Source organism: Rhincodon typus, chromosome 7 (assembly GCF_021869965.1).
Source record: "Rhincodon typus isolate 14 chromosome 7, sRhiTyp1.1, whole genome shotgun sequence".
NCBI classification, from domain to species: domain Eukaryota; kingdom Metazoa; phylum Chordata; class Chondrichthyes; order Orectolobiformes; family Rhincodontidae; genus Rhincodon; species Rhincodon typus.
In genome coordinates, this window is record NC_063338.1 from 22838565 (window position 1) to 22856295 (window position 17731).

The following is a 17731-nucleotide window of genomic DNA, read 5'->3' on the forward strand; positions in this document are numbered from 1 at the left end:
AAGCCATGTTCATTTAGTTATGCTTTTCGTTTTATATCCAGTCACACCATCTGTTTTTATATTTCTTGCTATCTTTTTCTCTTACTTTAATTTCCCCTTTTTTAGTCATTCTTTGCTGATTTTTAAATTCTGCCCAATCTCCTGATCTACCACTAATCTGCGCAAAATTATACATTATATCTTTTATTTCCATATTCACCCACAGATGGTGTATCCTTATAATAGTTTTTCTCATTGGAAAGTATCTTTGCTGAAAGTTATGAAATATCTTGTGATATCTTTGTCACTGCATCTCTGATGTTCTAACCTTTCCTCTAATTTCCCAGCTAGCTGTCTTTATAATCTTTTAATTGCCTTTACTTAGTTTAAAACTTTAGCTTTAGGCCCACTCATCCCCACTTCAAACTAAATGTAAAATTCAATCATATTATAATCACTTCTCCGTAGATACTCCTTTACTAAAGTTAATTAATCATTCCCAACCCTTTGCACACAGCCAGGTCTGGAATAGCCAGCTCTCTTTCTGGTTGTACAATCTGCAACTGTAAGAAATTGACCTAAAAACAGTTTATGAGCTTATCTTCTAGATGATCTTTAATCTGATTTTTCCAGTCTATGTTTAAATTAAAATCACCCATGACTGTTGCCTCACATTTCTTAAAAGCTCCTATTACTTCTCCTGTCTATACCTTCCTACAGAGTGGTCACCGTTAGTCAGCCTACAAACTATTCTTACAAACGACTTCTTAGCTTTGCTATTTTTCATCTCCGCATAAACTGATTCTACATTTTGAGGATTAAAGCTAGGAATATTTCTCACACTCTGGCACTATTTTCATCTTTAATTAACACAACAATCCAACCACCTTTCCCTCACCTCCTTTCCTTCCAAATTACAAATTGCCCTTAATATTTAGCTATTATAATGTACATCAGCTCTTGTCACCTTATGTCACTTTCAGTACATGACATCTCTGTAATTGCACTCGGGTCAGACAAATTTATTTGTGCTGGAGCTGACAGTGCATCTAATTTGTTTTGTTTGCCATGGGCATTCACTCCGATGCGCAATGGCATCTTCCTGACCCATTTACTGGATAGGACACCTGCAGTGAGATCAAAATCCCTCAGCTTCCTCTCGGCTATCCAGCAAACGTGCGCATCAAAGACTGGGAGCAATAGATTGAAGCTGCCACACACATGCAGCAGATACTGACTATTCTTCTGGACCTGCCCTTGGAAGCAGCCATGCAACACACACTGGAGCCACAACATTAGACCGGACTTGGGGGCAGACTCCTGTGCCCTTTGTTGCAGGCTGAGCATGATCTTTGGGGCCTCAGCCAGATACTGCCCGGCCAGCTTACACAGTTCAGTCAAGCCTATTAATGGCACACTCCAAGAGCTCATTGTATGTACTGGGATCAGGAGTTCACCAAGTGTCAGAAACCACAGCTTCCTCCAGTTGCGGCCCTGTGTCAATGTGATGCTCACCAAATTACACCCCAGTGTCATACTCCATACATGGTTTGGGAATGGCATCTGGAAGCTGCGTAGAAAAATCTAAAGATTTGCCAGTGAAGCGAGCCATCACCCTTACTCAAGGTTTTATTCAGATCATGGTTCTTGAGGTGCAGCTAGGAGTAGCAGCTTAGATGCTTGCTGGTTAGAGGATAGTAAATACCTGATCTCCTCTTCATCATCGGCAAGTTCCCTTTCACTACTGCCAGCTCTTCCTGCTGTTGGAAGGGGATGAAAAGCTTTATGTGAGGCATCCCATGTTTGTAGTGGCTGTGCATGTTCTCTTCCTGCAAGAAGAGAGAAGTATTAAGAGGCATTTGCTTTGGTATATGGGTCAAAGAAATACTTTTCAATTGTCGTCTCAGTTGCTGCCAATTTGTGCACAGTAAGTTCCGATAATTAGCAATGTTATAAAATGAGTAAAGAGAAAAGAAGTAAAAAACAATGGAGTAAAGATGTTCAGAGAAATGTACCACTAGACAGGATGTGACGTACACGTTCATGTGATCATCGGGCAGAAAATGGGAGCAGTCCCAGAGATTTGACAATTGATCTGAGTGAAACAGTTTTTGGTCTTTGGAGCATTCCAAGTTGCTGTTTAAATAAGATGAATGTCATAGCGTGATCAAAATACACCAAGAAGCCTGCTACCTCCGAGTTGGCCTCTCACGTTTTCAAGTATGTAGGGACTGGAATGTCATTCCTTCTGCTTTATCAAGCAGCTATCTTATTCTCAGACCTCTTTCAGGCTTTCACTGCGACTCAGCACAGGAGAGGTGGGCTTGCAGTAAAGGATGGAAATGCAGCGATTACACTCACTGAGTCATAGAGTCCTACAGCGCAGAGACACGCCCTTTGGTACAAACTAGTCCATGCCGACCAAAATGTCCATCCACGCTAACCACATTTCCCTGCAAGTCTAAACATTTCCAATCCGTGTATTCGTCTAAATGACTTTTAAATGTTGTTAATGTACCTGCCTCAACCACTTCCACTGGCAGCTCATTCCATATGCGTATCACCCTCTGTGTAAAAAAGTTGCCCCTCAGGTTCCCATGTATCCTTTCTGCTCCTACCTTAAACTGATGCACTCTCATCCTCGATTCCCCAGTCGTGGGAAAAAGACTGAGTGCATTCACCCTATCCATTGCCTCTCATGATCTTATACACTTCTATAAAATTCCCTTAGTCTCCTACGCACTAAAGAAAAAGGTCCTAGCTTGTTCAACCTCTCCCTATAACTCAGTCCTTGAGTCCTGGCAATACCCTTGTAAAAATTCTTCTGCACTCGATCTAGTTTAACAATATCCTTCCTATAACAAGGTGACCAAAACTGAATACAATACTCCAAGTGCTGCCTCACCAATGTCCTGTACGAATGCAACATAACTTCCCAACTTCTAAACTCAATACCCTAACTGGTGAAGGCCGGTGCACCAAAAGCCTTCTTCACTACCCAGTGTACCTGTGACTCCTCTTTCAGAGAACTGTGCACCTGAACTCTAACTACACTCCTTAAAGCCCTACCATTCACCATGAAACTCCTACCTTGGTTTGACTTTCCAAAATGCAACACCTCACACTTATCTATATTAAACTCCATTTGCCATTTCTCGGCCCACTTCTCCAGCTGATCAAAATCCAGCTGCAACTTCTGATCTTCCTGGTCCATGATACCGCCTATTTTAGTGTAATCCGCAAACTTACGAATCATGCCTTGTACATTCTCATCCAAGTCATTGATATGGATAACAAACAACAATGGGCCCAGTACTAACCCCTGAGACACACCACTAATCACAGGCCTCCAGTCTGACAAGCATTCTTCCACTATTACTTTATGCTTCCTACTGTCATGCTAATTGTGTATCCAAATTGCTAGCTCTCCCTGGATTCCATGTGATCTAACCTTCCAGAGCAACCTACCATGTGGAACCTAATCAAAGGCCTTACTGAAATCCACATCGACTACGTGTACCGTCCTGCCCTGATCAACCTTCCCGGTCACTTCTTCGAAGAACTCAAACAAATTTGTAAGGCATGATCTCTCATGCACGAAGCCATGCTGACTACTCCTAATCAAACCCTGTCTCTCCAAAAGCATGTGTATCTTATCCCTCAGAATCTTCCCAAGAAACTTGCCTACCACAGACGTTAGGCTTACTGGTCTGTAATTCCCAGGTTTGTTTTTGCAGCCCTTCTGGAATAAGGTCACAACATTCGCTACCCTCCAGTCTTCTACGACCTCACCTGTGGCTAACAATGATGCAACTATATCAGCCAGGGCCCCCACAATTTGTTCTCCAGCCTCTTGCAGGGTTCTTGGATATATCTGATCAGGATCAGGAAATTTATCCACCTTCACACAGTCTAATACGCCCAACACCTCCTCTACTGTGATGTGGACTGTCCCCAAGATATTGCCACTAACTTCCCCACGTTCCCAAGTTTACATGTCTTTCTCCATGGTAAACCCAGAGGAGAAATATTCATTGAGGACCTTGCCCATCTCCTGTGGTTCTACACATACATGTCCTCTTTGATCCTTGAGGGATCCTATTCTGTCTCTAGTTATTCTGTTTCCTTTAATATACTAAAAGAATCTCTTTGGATTCACGCTAATATTCTCAGCCAAAGTTATCTCATGCCCCCTTTTTGCCCTCCTGATTTCCTTCTTCAGTAAACTCCTGTATCCCCTATATACCTCTGGGGATTCCCTTGATCCCAGCATCCCACCCCCCACCAACACCATCCAAAATAGTATACTTGTTTTCAAGGGAAATGGCAACAGGATATTCCTGCACTGTCTGAGCCATGCCTTCTGTTTTTCTAGTCAAAGCTTCAATATCTCTTGTCATCCATATAGACCTTGAAGTCTAGCTATCACACTTTTAAAGGCCTCCCACTTGCCAAAGGTGCTTTTGCCTGCAAACAAACTATTCCAATCAACCCCTGTAAGCTCCTGGCTAATTCCATCAAAATTCACCTTGTCCCAATTTAGAACTTGAACCTGTAGACCAATTTTGTCCTTCTCCATAACTATTTTAAAATTTAGGAGTTATGGTGACTAGTTCCAAAATGCTCCCCCACTGTCAACTCAGTCATCTGTCCTGCCCTATTTCCCAAGAGTAGGTTGAGTTTTGCCCCTTCCCAAGTAGGACCCTCAGAGACATCCTAGACCCTGGCACCCAGCAAGCAACACACCATCCTGGATTCCCATTTGTGGCCACAGAATCTCCTGTCTTTCCCCCTAACTGTCGAGTCTCCTATCACTGAGGTCCTGTTTACCTTTACCCTTGCCTGCTGTGCCCCAGAGCCAGTCATAGCGCCATCAACCTGGCAACTGCTGTTTTCTCCTTATCGGTCATTTCCCCCCGCCAACCCCCCACCATCCCCCACCCCCACCCCGCCGCCCTCCCCACCACCACCCCCAACCAACACTATCCAAAATAGTGTACCTGTTCTCGAGGGAAATGGCCACAGGGTATTCCTGCACTGTATGCCTACTCCTTTTGCCTTTCCTGGTGGCCACCCAGCTGCTCTCTGCCTGCACCTTAGGTGTGACCGCCTCTCTAAAACTCTTAGGAAGCACAGATCCGTATGGGGTTTCTGGGGTGACACTGGATTTTGTTGGTGAGAGAATGGTCCCAACAATGTAGGGTAGAATTTATCAACCAATTATTAAAAGTTATGATGTCTACCTATTTGAGAAACTGGCCTATATCCTCGGTGCAGATTGTAGGGGTTTTTTCCTTCCACAGGGACAACGTCAGTGATTGGCAAATTATCTTCCAGGCTAATGAACTTATTGATATTATGCGATGCATTTAAGTGTCTGTTATATTCAGGAAAAGCATAAATCCAGTTGATGCTTTATTTTAATATATGCCTGACCTCTTGTAGACACACGCTATGAACGAGATGGATTTGACAATGTATCAGATGGTTTCTTGCATGGTGAGTGAACTTTAGAATCTTTAATTTGTTTTCTATTTTATAGTTACCTTAATGATATCACTTTTGGATGTTAAGTAATAGTAAGAATCTAACTACTTCTTACAAGTGGCTCTCAGCAGACTAGGTGATCTGCCTGCTAAACAAAGTGAAGAGCACACAGTACAGAATGGGTGTCGAGTAGTCCCACTTGGCAATATTCAACTGGGCAGCGTGTCAACCATCTCCTGAGTATGGCTTTCAAGCGAGACGTTGCTTGGGTTTGTGATCCATGGCAAAGGATTAGTGAATGCATTAGACTACATTAAGGGCTCTGAAATGCCAATGACTGCTTCGTACAATATCACTTTGTGTTGGAGATAAAAGAATTGTGATGGAGTTAATGTAATTTTGTCCATGACGTCCTGAGACACACTAACTTCATTTGTAGTAATGTAAAAAAGCATTGCTGACTCAATAGCATTGAGGTGTTGCATTGTGCATTGCTACCAACTTTTACCTTTCTAAATCATGGAACAAGCTCAGTGGACAATGGCGAATGGATACCTGTTGATGCCAACTACATAGTCAGGCCAAAAAAGGTTAATGTGCTGCAGTGTTGATACATCATCGCACAGGTATGGGGACTGCAGTTGCAGAACCTTTAGGTTAGCAATACAATAGGGAAATGGAATGGAGGCTGCAGTGAGGGGAAATTCTACACAAAGGATGATCGACGAAGCATCTGGAACTCCTTTGCTCACCACCATTGCTCCACTACTATTTTCAAATCTCTTAAACAAAATCCTGGAATGTAAGAAGCCAATTTGCTATGACATTCATTTTTTTACTCCAATGTAACAATCCAAGCAGAGATGAATTATTATCCTTGTACGAAAGCAAAGTACTGAGGATGCTGGAAATCTGAAAAAAAATTGCAGGGAATGCTGGAGAAACTCAGCAGGTCTGGCAGTATCTGTGGAGGGAGAAAAACTGCGAATGTTTTGAGTCAAGTATGATTCTTCTTCAGAGCTGAAATTGTTGGAAAACGTTTTAATAACAGACTTTTGACAGGGGTCCAGTGAAAAAGACAAATGGGGTTGTTAATGGTGCAGAAAGAATAAGACGTAATATGGAAGTAAAATAAGGTATGAAAGGAAGAGAATTCGTCCTAAGTGCAAAGTAAACAAAGCATAAACAATATAAGGCTGGGGGCGCAGGATGGGGTAGGGAGGAGATTGTGTAAGAAGAATGGAAAACAGACTTAACGTGGCCAGTTTCTGAAGTTTTTAATTCCGTATTGAGACCTCGAGACTGAAATGGGCCTAAGCAGCAGATGAGGTGTTGTTCCTCGAGCTTGCGTTGTGCTTCATTGGAACCTAGCGGCAGGCCCAGGACAGAAAATATTAGCACGAGAGCAAGGTGGTTTATTGAAATGGCAAGCAGCTGGGTGCTCAGGGTAAGGTGTTCTGCAAAATTGTCACCTAGTCTGCATTTGTTCTCCACGTAAGGGAGATCACATTGTGAGCAGCAAATACAGTAATCTGGATTGAACGAAGCATAAGTGAAATGCTGCTTCACCAGAAAGATGTGTTTGGGGCCTTGCAGTTGCCTGGGAAAGTGCTATAGCAGGATGAGGAAGCATTAGCAGTGAGTGAATAATAGCCGTATTCTATTTCAATTCTGTTATTACCATTGGAATTGTAGGACGTCTCTCTTGCTCTCTCTTTCTTTCTCTCCATCTCCCCACTACCGCCCCCGCCCCTCCCCCTGCCAACTGTGACCAGCTAGTAGCATGATTTGCATTCTACCCTCTCAGGTTATTTGAATGACTATGCACTCAGAGAGTGGGGTATGTGCAATGAGACCTGGGCGTCCTCATCCACCAGTCACTAACGGTAAGCATCCAAATGCAGCAGGTGGTGAAGAAGGCAAATGGTATGCTGGCCTTCACAGCTAGAGGATTTAAGTACAGTAACAGGCATGATTTGCTGCAATTCTACAGGGCCTTGGCGAGACCACATTTGGAATATTACATGCAATTTTGGTCTCCTTAGCTGGGATGGCAGGACTGACATAAGGTGAGACATTGAATTAGTCAGGATTATATTCTCTTGTGTTCAGAAGATTAAGGGAGGTCTCATAGAAACCCATAAGACTCTAACAGGACTAGACAAGGTACTTGAAGGAAGGATGTTCCTGATGGTAGGGGAATCCTGAACCAGGGATCATAGTCTAAGGATACAGGATAAACCATTTAGGACCATACGGAGAAATTTCTTCATCCAGAAAGTGTTAAGTCTGTGAAATTTGTTACTACAGAAAGCAGTCAAGTCCAGAACGTTACATAATTTTGAGAAGGTATTCAGTATAGCATTTGGATCTAAAGGGATCAAAGGGGAAAAGCAGGAACAGGCTATTGAGTTAGATGATCGGTCATGATTATAATGAACAGCAAAACAGGTTTGAAGGGCCAAATGACCTTTTCCTGCTCCTATTTTCTGTGTTTTTCTGAGAGTGAGGTAGGAATCAGAGAATGGTTTATTTCAACCTGAAAAAGGCGTCACATATTGCTCTTTTTTTCCTTACTCAGCTAACTTCCTACCCATGCTGCCATTATCATTTGCATTCAATGGACTTCATTTTTGTCTTGGTGCGCGCCTGTTATGTAGCATTTTATCAAAAACTTTTTGAAAGTCCCTGTACACCACATCAGTCACATTACCCTCATCAAGTGTCTCTGTGACCTGCTCCAAAAACTCAAACCCGATTAGACAAGTATGATTTTCCATTTGCACACCCATGCTGGCTTTCAGTAATCAACCCACATTTTTCCGAGTTGCTCTTAATTTTGTCCCAGATAATCATTTCTAAAAGGTTCCCAACACCAAATGTAAAGTGACATGCCAGCACTTGCTGGATTTACCCTTGCAGTTTTTTTAAAAATGTGAAACATCTGCAATTCCTCAGTCCTCTGACACCACCTCTGTGTCTCAGGAACACAAGAGGCAGAGGGCAGTAGCGTGCTCTGGGCAGAGCCCTACACCATTATGTTGCATCCTGCCTGACGGTACCATGTCCTCCACCAGCCTCAAGTGATAGAGATGTCCTCAGCCCCACCAATTCAGTTTTGCTCCCTTCGATTGTGTGAAACCTTGCTGTATAAGAAAGAAGGCAGTTTTCCAGAGGTTATGTGGCGCTGTGTTCGATGGATAGGCCTGCCCTGAATGAGTAGCTAGAGGAAGCAGTGAGAGGTGGACATGAGACTGTTCATCAATGGAAGGTGCTTGTGGGGAAGTGGAGTATGTAAGTGCTGGGCCTCATTCCTGATTATTCAGAGCTGCTGGTGGTGAGTGATGGAGGTGTGCCACCCTCCGACCTCCTCAGTCTGGTATTATGAAATGAAAAGGCAGCACAAATTTTCTAAATAGGGAGAGAGGGGGAGGCAGATAGAAGATGGATAAAGGAGAAGATAGGTGGAGAGGAGACAGACAGGTCAAAGAGGCGGGGGTGGGGGAAGTAAAGGTGAGTGTAGGTGGGGAGTTAGGGAGGGGATAGGTCAGGTCAAGGGGGCGGGATGAGGTTAGTAGGTAGGAGATGGGGGTGGGGCTTGAGGTGGGAGGAGGGGATAGGTGGGAGGAAGGACAAGTTAGGGAGGCGGGGACAAGCTGGGCTGGTTTTGGGATGCGGTAGGGGGAGTGGAGATTTTGAAGCTTGTGAAGTCCACATTGATACCATTGGGCTGCATTTCAGAACCCCCTTCCCCTCCCCCATTTCTGAAGAAGGGTCTAGGCCCGAAACGTCAGCTTTCCTGCTCCTCTGATGCTGCTTGGCCTGCTGTGTTCATCCAGCTCTACACCTTGTTATCTCAGATTCTCCAGTACCTGCAGTTCCTACTATCTCTGAGACAAATGCCCTGCCCAGTTTCTCACTTCTGATTGTCATACCACAATGTTAAGAGACGATTTACATGATAATAGGATCTGGTCAGTCATGATAGGTCCTCCAGTGATGTAGCCCACCAGCAATAAGCTGTGAAAGTTCACAGAAAGAACGAACATTGGAGTGAAATTACCTGAATTGACGGGCATCTGTCAAACTGTACTCTGTCCTAAGTTAATAACATCAAAAGGGAGAAATGTGTCCCTACCTTTGAAGGGATTAAGTGACATGGTGCATTTGGAGACAGTTCTCAGCTTTCACTGCTCGAATTTAATACTTTTTGTAAAGATTCAGCATTGCAGTCTTGACATAGATTTTTCTCTGGATTTTGCCCTGTGGCATAGTCTGCTCGCAGATTGCTTATCGAGTGGATAATCTCACTTATCTAGGACATAAAGATGGCTTTGCAAAATTAAATGGGACACTGAAAGAGGGTGAGGGATAAAGTGCTTTGTATTATGGAATAAACCAAAGGATGATTTGCAATTGGGTAAAAGGAAGTGAACTCTGTAGTTGCACTTGGGAGTCCCTGACCTCAAGAATGTTGTAAGCTGATGATAGGCAGATGAAATGCTGCCTTTACCTTTACCATATAGTTACTGGCTTTCCAAATAAATACTACCTTGCTGTTCTAACTATTTCACTGTTGTTATAAAATAGTGTGAGAAAATCACAAACCCATTCCATGCAGCTACTCTGTGATCTATCATAGACTTCCATCCTTTATTCCACAAGAAGAGAAAAAAGAAAACTTAGTGGATACTTCTTGTCAATTAAACAATTTCCCAGAGTTACATAAGACCTGTTGCTGTAGTTGCCTATATCCTGTCAACTCCCATGGTTTATTACCTATTGTGCGACTGATTCATTTGTTAAGTGCGAGAGATTTGATTGACCAAATAGCTCCTAAATTTAAACAACATCCCACTGTCAACAACAAGAACAGAAGTTACCTTAATTCCTCACAGTCACTAATTAAGCATGGAGTTGATTAATACCAGTTTACGTCAAGCAGTCAAATTTGCTTCCTGCACCTTAGTGCAAGTGTTAACTTTCTGAATTGATGTGCGTGCTAGGAAAGGATATTGAGGCACTGAACTATAAGTGAAATTGATGTTCTCTACCCTTCCCCTGAAGTGCACAACATTACGTGACCTTCGAACACGCAGCTTTGTAGGACGCTAAGATTTCACAGCCAGGCACCATTCACAACATTAATGATGTGTTTTTCTCTCCTATGTTCCTTTGCTGAAGGTGAATACAATACTCAGATGATGGCGGAAGTAATTGAAGAGGATGAAAATGCTGTAGATAATGAAGAGGCTCACCGCTATAGTGTAGTAATGTCCTTTTTAGATGTTTGGCTTTGAAAATGACAATCACTTGTGGAGTAAGAATTTACTTGAAATGTTGTTTTCAGTTTTGAAAGGACTTCCTTAATCATCATGGTAATTTAAGTATTGCATTTATTGCATGAGATATATGCTGACATTCACCAAACGCGACTGCATTGATAAATATATACTGTGCTACTGAATCAGTTACGCTACTGGAAATGGGACTTAATTGAAGCTAAATGTACATCTGAAAAGATGTCTATACAAAAGGGCTGTTCTGATGCATTGTACTGTCCCTGTCTTTAGGCTAGGAGGTGCATGTTCGAGTCGTACCTGCTGCCAGAGGTGTGTTATAACATTTCTGAACAGGTTGATTAGAAAATATCAACAAAGGACAAATATTGTCAAGGGTTGTGGACGAAATTGTGAAAGTTTACTCGGCACTGCTTTGAACTAAATATTCAATGTTACATTCTACAAATCTTGCAAGCTTTAAAATTTCATAGAATCATGTAGTATAAAAGAGGCTTTTTGACCCATCAAGACTGTAACACCAAAAATATGTTGCTACCTATACTAGTCCCACTTTGCCGCACTGGGCCCACAGCCATAAAAGTTATGACACTTTTTGAGTACTTTTTCGAATACTTTTTAAAGGTTGTGAGGTTTTCCATCTCAGATACCCTCCCAGGCAGTGTATTTCTAAACCCCAACCACCTTTTTCCTCAAGTCCTCTCTAAACCTCCTGCTTTTCACTTTAAAATTATGTCACTTTATTATTGATCCTTCAACTAAGAGCAACAGCTGTTTTCTATTCACAATATTCATGCCCCCCATAATCTTAGACACCTCTAATACGTTCTTCCTCAACCTTCTCTGCTCTAAAGAAAACAACTGGAACTTAACTAGCTTCTCTTCATAATTGACAGCTTCATAGCCTGATAGTTTTAAATCTTACACGACTAGGAAAGTGATAGTGCAAGAATAGAATCTGTGACAATTTCTGTGTCTGGTACAATGTTAATTCCTTTCTCTAATCTTGGCATGTGGTTTCTGTAAATAATGTTATTTCCCCAAGTTTTTATACCTATTTTTGTTAGTAGCAACTTCTGCAAATTTCCGTATCTAGTTTGATAATAAATTCAATTTTCTTTACATTCACTCCTGGTTTGTATTCCCAATCTTATCTTTTGTTTATTAATGATTCTATTTCCTCATTTCTGTATCTGTTTGCTTTCATAAGTCCGTAGGCAGAAAACCATACCCTCCAAGTGGTGAGTTTGGTGGCAGAGTAGCATTTTGTAGGGCACTCCATCAACCACCTTAAATGTTGGTAATGATCATTTATTCAAGTGTTTTGCAAGGAGAACTAGTCTTAGGCAATCAAAGGCAATACTGTACTCTGAAAAGCCAAAAGTGTTCGCTTGTTATGTACAGTTTTAGTCATATACTCATACTATCACTCAATTCTACAACTTATAACTGCAAAAGTAAACAGATATTCCTGGCTGTAGTTTCTTATTCCTGTTGTACATACATCAGATATTGTTCTTTATTCATCCAAGCCCGCTGGTGATTGTGTACTCTAAACTGCATCCTTCTTTGTATTATTCACTCACTGGCTAGGCCATTTGCTCCATATCCAGTCTAGAGTACATTTGTTAGTCTTCTGTGCTGCTCTTTTATATTTAAATGTTATTTTATGAAAAGACACTTCAAACTGAAACATTTTAATTCCTTGAATCTCTACCACCTGCAAGGACAAAGCAAACAGACATGTGGGAACACCATAATCCCCACTGAGCCACACACCATCCTGATTTGGAAATATACCAGCTTTCCTGACTGTTGCTGGGTCAAAATCCTGGAACTCCCTCTCTGACAAGATTGCGGGTATCCCTACACACCGTGGACTGCAGAAGTTCAAGAATGTGGCTCACCGTCTCCTTCTGAAGGGCAATTAGGGATAGGCAGTAAAATGGTGGTCTCATCGGTGATACTCACAATCAGTGACAGTATAAAAAACAAGCAAGGATGTTGATGAGTGGAGACCCTGTTGCCTTTTTGCCTCTACCTGAATGAAGGACCTGGCAAGAAGGCCCATGGACAGCCTACTTGCTCAGTTGCTGATTGGGTACAAATCCATTATTACTGATTTTAACCCAACTACTGATGGGGACAGGGAGTGCAATAAGAAAATCTCATCAAGATTTCTTATTCAGGAGTGGATTTTGTGCTGGGACGTACAGCATTGCAAAATTGTACAATGGCTAAAATTCTGATAAGCACAGACAAATGCAGTGTGTTTGCTGTCCTGATTAGCATTTAGTAACCTCCTCTGGAATGGCCTCACATGGCCATTGTCCATGCCTTTTCTGGTGACCCAAAACACAGTGAGTAACCTGGAATTGTCGAGTTTGCCAGTCTTGGTAGACCATACTTTTGCTTAGTTTCTTCTCACTAGCTGCATTATCTCACAAGAGTTTGCACTGAAATAGGGGGCAGTTGGTTGCCGTTACAAACCTGTGATCCATGCGAAGAAGCAGTAAATACTTTGAAATCACAGAATCGAATAGCACAGAACAAGGCCATATCATACATGTGCCAGCTGCCAATATTCTTCCCACATGGTTCTGTTTTAAAAGACAATTTTTCAAAATAAATGCACAAGGCACAAAAGCTTTCTTTTAATTGAAAAATATTTAACAGTCTTTCTTTTCTATATTCCCCAGTTACGCAGAAACAAACGTCTACTTTCAGTGCATCCTACTGACTTTGATGTGGACTCGGAATATTCTGCACAGTCTCGCCGCCAGTCTTTCCAGCTTCCTTCGCCACATTATGATGGAAGCGGTTTACAGGTAATCCCCTCAGTTCTTCAGCGATATTACAGCCTTTTAATTATCCCATTCCAAAGCTGCTTCAACAGCCAAAATACAGTATATTTGCTGAGCTGTGCAGCTGAGGGAGTTGTGGGCTGCTGCTAATCTTGTGTGGGAGCTCCACAATAAGCCTTGGTATGCTTAGACCAGATTCATAGAATCCTCCCACGCAAAGGAAAGCCATTCGGCCCACTGTGTCTCTGCCAGCTCCATAAAAGGGTTATCCAATTTGTTCCACTCCTCTATTTTCTTTTCCCCTGCATTTTTCGTCTTCTTGTGTTTATGCAGTTGCCTTTTGAAAGCTACCACTGAATCTGCTTCCACCGCTCCTTGAGGCTATGACTTGTAAATTATAACCACTCCCTGCATAAAAATAAAACTTCCCAGCATCCATCTGGTTCTTTTGCCAGCCATCTTAAATCGATGCCCTCTGGTTATAAGCCCTCCTGTTACGGACTAGGGAGAAGAAAATGAGCTGGTTCTTGTTCCGGTTTCCTTTCCCATTCGTTCCACCTGAAAAATTCTCAAACGTTGGATAACATTAGCCGTGACTGTGATTTCAGTCAGCTTCCTGATATCTGGCTGCTGACTTGAAAAGTAAGTCATTCTGCTAAGTTCCAGTATGGCTGACATCTGTGCATCTGAGCCCTGGCATCAGTTAATACCTTCAGCGGAGGAATAGAAAGTGCAGAAAAGCCCTTAAATTAATCTCTAGCTTCACTAAAGTATCTCGAATGTATTTATACTTTCAACCGTGAATATGTGGCTTTTACCTTGGAAATTCCACATGTCTCATATTTTTCACGCTGGTGCAGAAACACATTGACAGTTTCCAAAGAGTTAATTGAGGACTGCCTTAGAGCAACGTGTTGGTGGAATAACTGAGGAAAATTCACTTCCTTTTAAAATGCATGAAAACGTTAGACCAAACATTATGGTAATTCAGACATTCCAAACTACATATTGATTTTCAAAACATTCTAAGAATTCCACGCTTGACTGCACCTACAGTTTTGAAGCCAACACTTAGGCCAAGTTTTTGATGTATTTTTTCCTCTCTTTGGAGAATTTTCTGTTTATCAGTTCAACGTGCAAAAATTACTGAGCACTGGGACATTTTCCCATTTCAGGCATCCTGTTATCAGCTCTGAGGAGTCATAGCTAATTAGAAGTGGTGCCAAGGTCCTACTAGTCTAAGTCAACAAGATGTCTTGAAACGTATAAAGGCCATTCTCACTAAACCAAATGTGAAATTATTCCCTTCCTTCCAGCAGAAAACCCGGAACATTTCGCAAATGTAGTTGCATTTGGTCTTTCCAAAAAAAAGTACCTCCCTTCTACTTGCCCTAGTCCTTTCACACTGAAAGCTTTTATTCATGTTGGTATGATTCCATGTACATTGATTGCCTTCCAGTACCTTTGCTCACCTGACTGCTTTTCATTTGCTGGCCTGGGCAGTGTTTACCTGTGCCTTTTTTCCATGATGGGCAGTGTGGCTGTTAAGTAATCCTTAGTCAGCATCGACACACAGATATTTTTTCAGTGTGGAGTGATGGAGAGAGATCAATAGCGTGGACTTTGGCTGCATTTGTTTCCATTCTCCAGCTCACTGTTCCAGTGGAAAGTTGTAGCCACCTTGACCAAGACCAGGTAAATCCAAAGTGTCTTGGGTTACAGACTTCCTTGTATTACAGTATTGAATCCAGACCACAACATGCCTGTAATTTTTAAATAGTTACATGATATCATGACATGTGACATTCTGCTATAAAAGTATTCTTCTCTCCTTCAGTCACTATCTGTATTATGGTGTCAGTAGTCAGTCAGTTATGTGTGTAACATGTACAGCCACATCAGTAAGCACAGAACCAAAACTTTTCATGTTAGGTATATGATATTGTAACTTTTAAATAGTTAATGTTGCAAATGAACTTCAACATGGCTGACTCAGCAGAATCTGACTAGCTGTGGCATATCTTGTATGGACTAACATAAATAGATAACCACAAGTTGCATAATCCCTGGCCTATTTAGCAAAATTTAACATGGCAAGGTCTTTACTAATTGATAGACAGGGGCAATTCCTGTCAAGTGAGAAACAGGCTGATCCCAACAACAGCTACACAAGCCTGGGACAACCCTGTCTTTGCCACATGTAGATGCCAGGCCATGTTTTATGGGGCTCGTGTAATTAATTGGTTGCTGTTGAACTGCATTGGTATTGAACCTGAGTAGGTGGCTATTGCGGGGACAGTACCTAGGAGAGGAGGATACCATGGAAGAATGTTACCCTGCCAACCAGGAAAATGGTATCTGGAGACATTGAGCGAGCCAGGCGGGCACTGGCATGGATGGCTCAGTGAAGTCCGGCACCACTGTGCCTACATTCCTCATTTTCACTGGAGGAGGAAACTGTCTATGGCCCGAAATGTGCTCATATTGGAGAGCACCCAGCCCATTATGAGGCTGATGGGATTGACCTTGCTATCATTCCACATTTTGAAGGGCACAGCCACTGCTGATTAATTGTTTTCCTTTATTCTTTGATGGGATGTGGGTGCCACCGGGATGTGGGTGACTTGTGTTGCCCTTCCCTAATTGCCCTTGAGCTGAGTGGCGTGCTTGAGCCATTGAGGGGCAGGTCACAACAGGTAAGGACAGCAGGTTCCCTTGCCTAAAGGACATGAGTGAACTAGACTTTCTTTTTTTTTTTTTACCAACAATTGATGGAGGTTGCGTGGGTGTCATTGGACCACACTTTTTTAATTCTTATGAATTCAACTCACAGTTTGCCATCTGTTATGGTGGGATTTGAACCTGTGTCTACAAAGCATTAGCCTGGGTCCCTGGGTGACTCATCCAGTCACAATTCCAAGACACCACTGCCTGCCCGCTAACAGAAGTGATGAAGAGCCCTTAATCGGCCTCAAGATGGAAAAGGAATCTTCCACTTACCTCACCACTGTCAAAATGGCATGGGAAAATGGCCAACCCATTCTCTGCTTTCGCTTACAATAATAAGGACCCTGTGCGATCAGAATTGGCCCTAAAATAGTAAAATCCCACCCATCAGTGAACCTTTCCCTGATCTAGTGAAATGCCCTTCAATATGAAACATTAAACTTTGTTTTTATACCTCCATGAGTGCTGCCTGGACCAGCTGAACTTTTCCAACTTTTTTCTGTCTTTATTTCAGATCTCCAGTTTTTGCCTTTGGGAAGTACTAGTCCTCGCTTTTATTGACACATGGTTAGAATATCTTCTATGACGGTCCTTTCTTAACATAGGCTTCAACAGAGGTCATTATTCTTCTTCATTTCCTTTTTCAGTCATTTTCGGAGTGCCCTTTCACTGGCAACAGTACAGCAGAAGAGGGTTCCAGGCGAGAGTCTTACATTGGAGAAGCTGAGCTAACCTCAGTATTCCGGAATATCCTGCAGGAGAAAGGACAGAAGTTGATGCCAGACTCTGTGCTTAGCACTGAAGTCCGATTGGAGATCAACAAAAGAAGGAAAAGCTTGGACAAATCTTCCAAATCTGGTACTATTCACTTTCTTTCATTTCACGCATTGAGTTAACTCCATTTGCATAAAAATATATCATAACGTTTGAATATCAAAATTGTTCTGAAGTGAAGCACTAAGCTAGTTATTTCACCTTGGATCTACATCTTGTCTCACTGACAGAATGAAAATCTCTTACATATTCGCTGTTCACGTGTAGAAGAAACGCTCCTCCCCAAGATATCTGAAGTCCTAGGTGACCAACCCTTCTGGATTTTACAGAACTGTCCTGTATCAAAGGCGCTCACCCCGTGTCCCTCATTGGTTACTGCTGGAGTACTGATTGTCCAGTGGTGTTGATTTTTGATTCTCGCTCTTAAGCAGACCTAAACATATACACTGTGCTTTCCTCCCAGTGAATGCTTCTCGCTCTTAAATACTAACCAGGAAACCTGTGCCCACCAACCGTGTTTGTATGCCATGAAGTCCCTTAATTTATTCCCCAAGAGTTGATCACCCCACCAATCCCTGTCTATCTGAAAATTCAGTACGTGCTTGAGTCTGGTATCAATGCTGTCTTCTTTGTGGGAAGCAGCATCCACGATTGAAGACG

General features: G+C 42.3%; 2 protein-coding genes across 6 annotated transcripts in view; one reads left to right on the top strand and one right to left on the bottom strand.

Moving 5' to 3' along the window:
- Nucleotides 1–17731, bottom strand: part of LOC109937504 (collagen alpha-3(VI) chain-like) — a 747545-nt gene that overhangs the window by 592493 nt on the left and 137321 nt on the right. The window lies entirely within an intron of this gene.
- LOC109916566 (melanophilin-like) overlaps nt 1–17731 on the top strand; it is a 123790-nt gene that overhangs the window by 53699 nt on the left and 52360 nt on the right. For all 5 annotated transcript variants that reach the window (XM_048599157.1, XM_048599153.1, XM_048599155.1 and 2 more), the window contains exons 6-9: nt 5425–5478; nt 10651–10736; nt 13466–13594; nt 16945–17155. In XM_048599157.1, coding sequence (XP_048455114.1) covers nt 5425–5478; nt 10651–10736; nt 13466–13594; nt 16945–17155 — 480 coding nt within the window. The remainder of the gene's footprint in view (nt 1–5424; nt 5479–10650; nt 10737–13465; nt 13595–16944; nt 17156–17731) is intronic.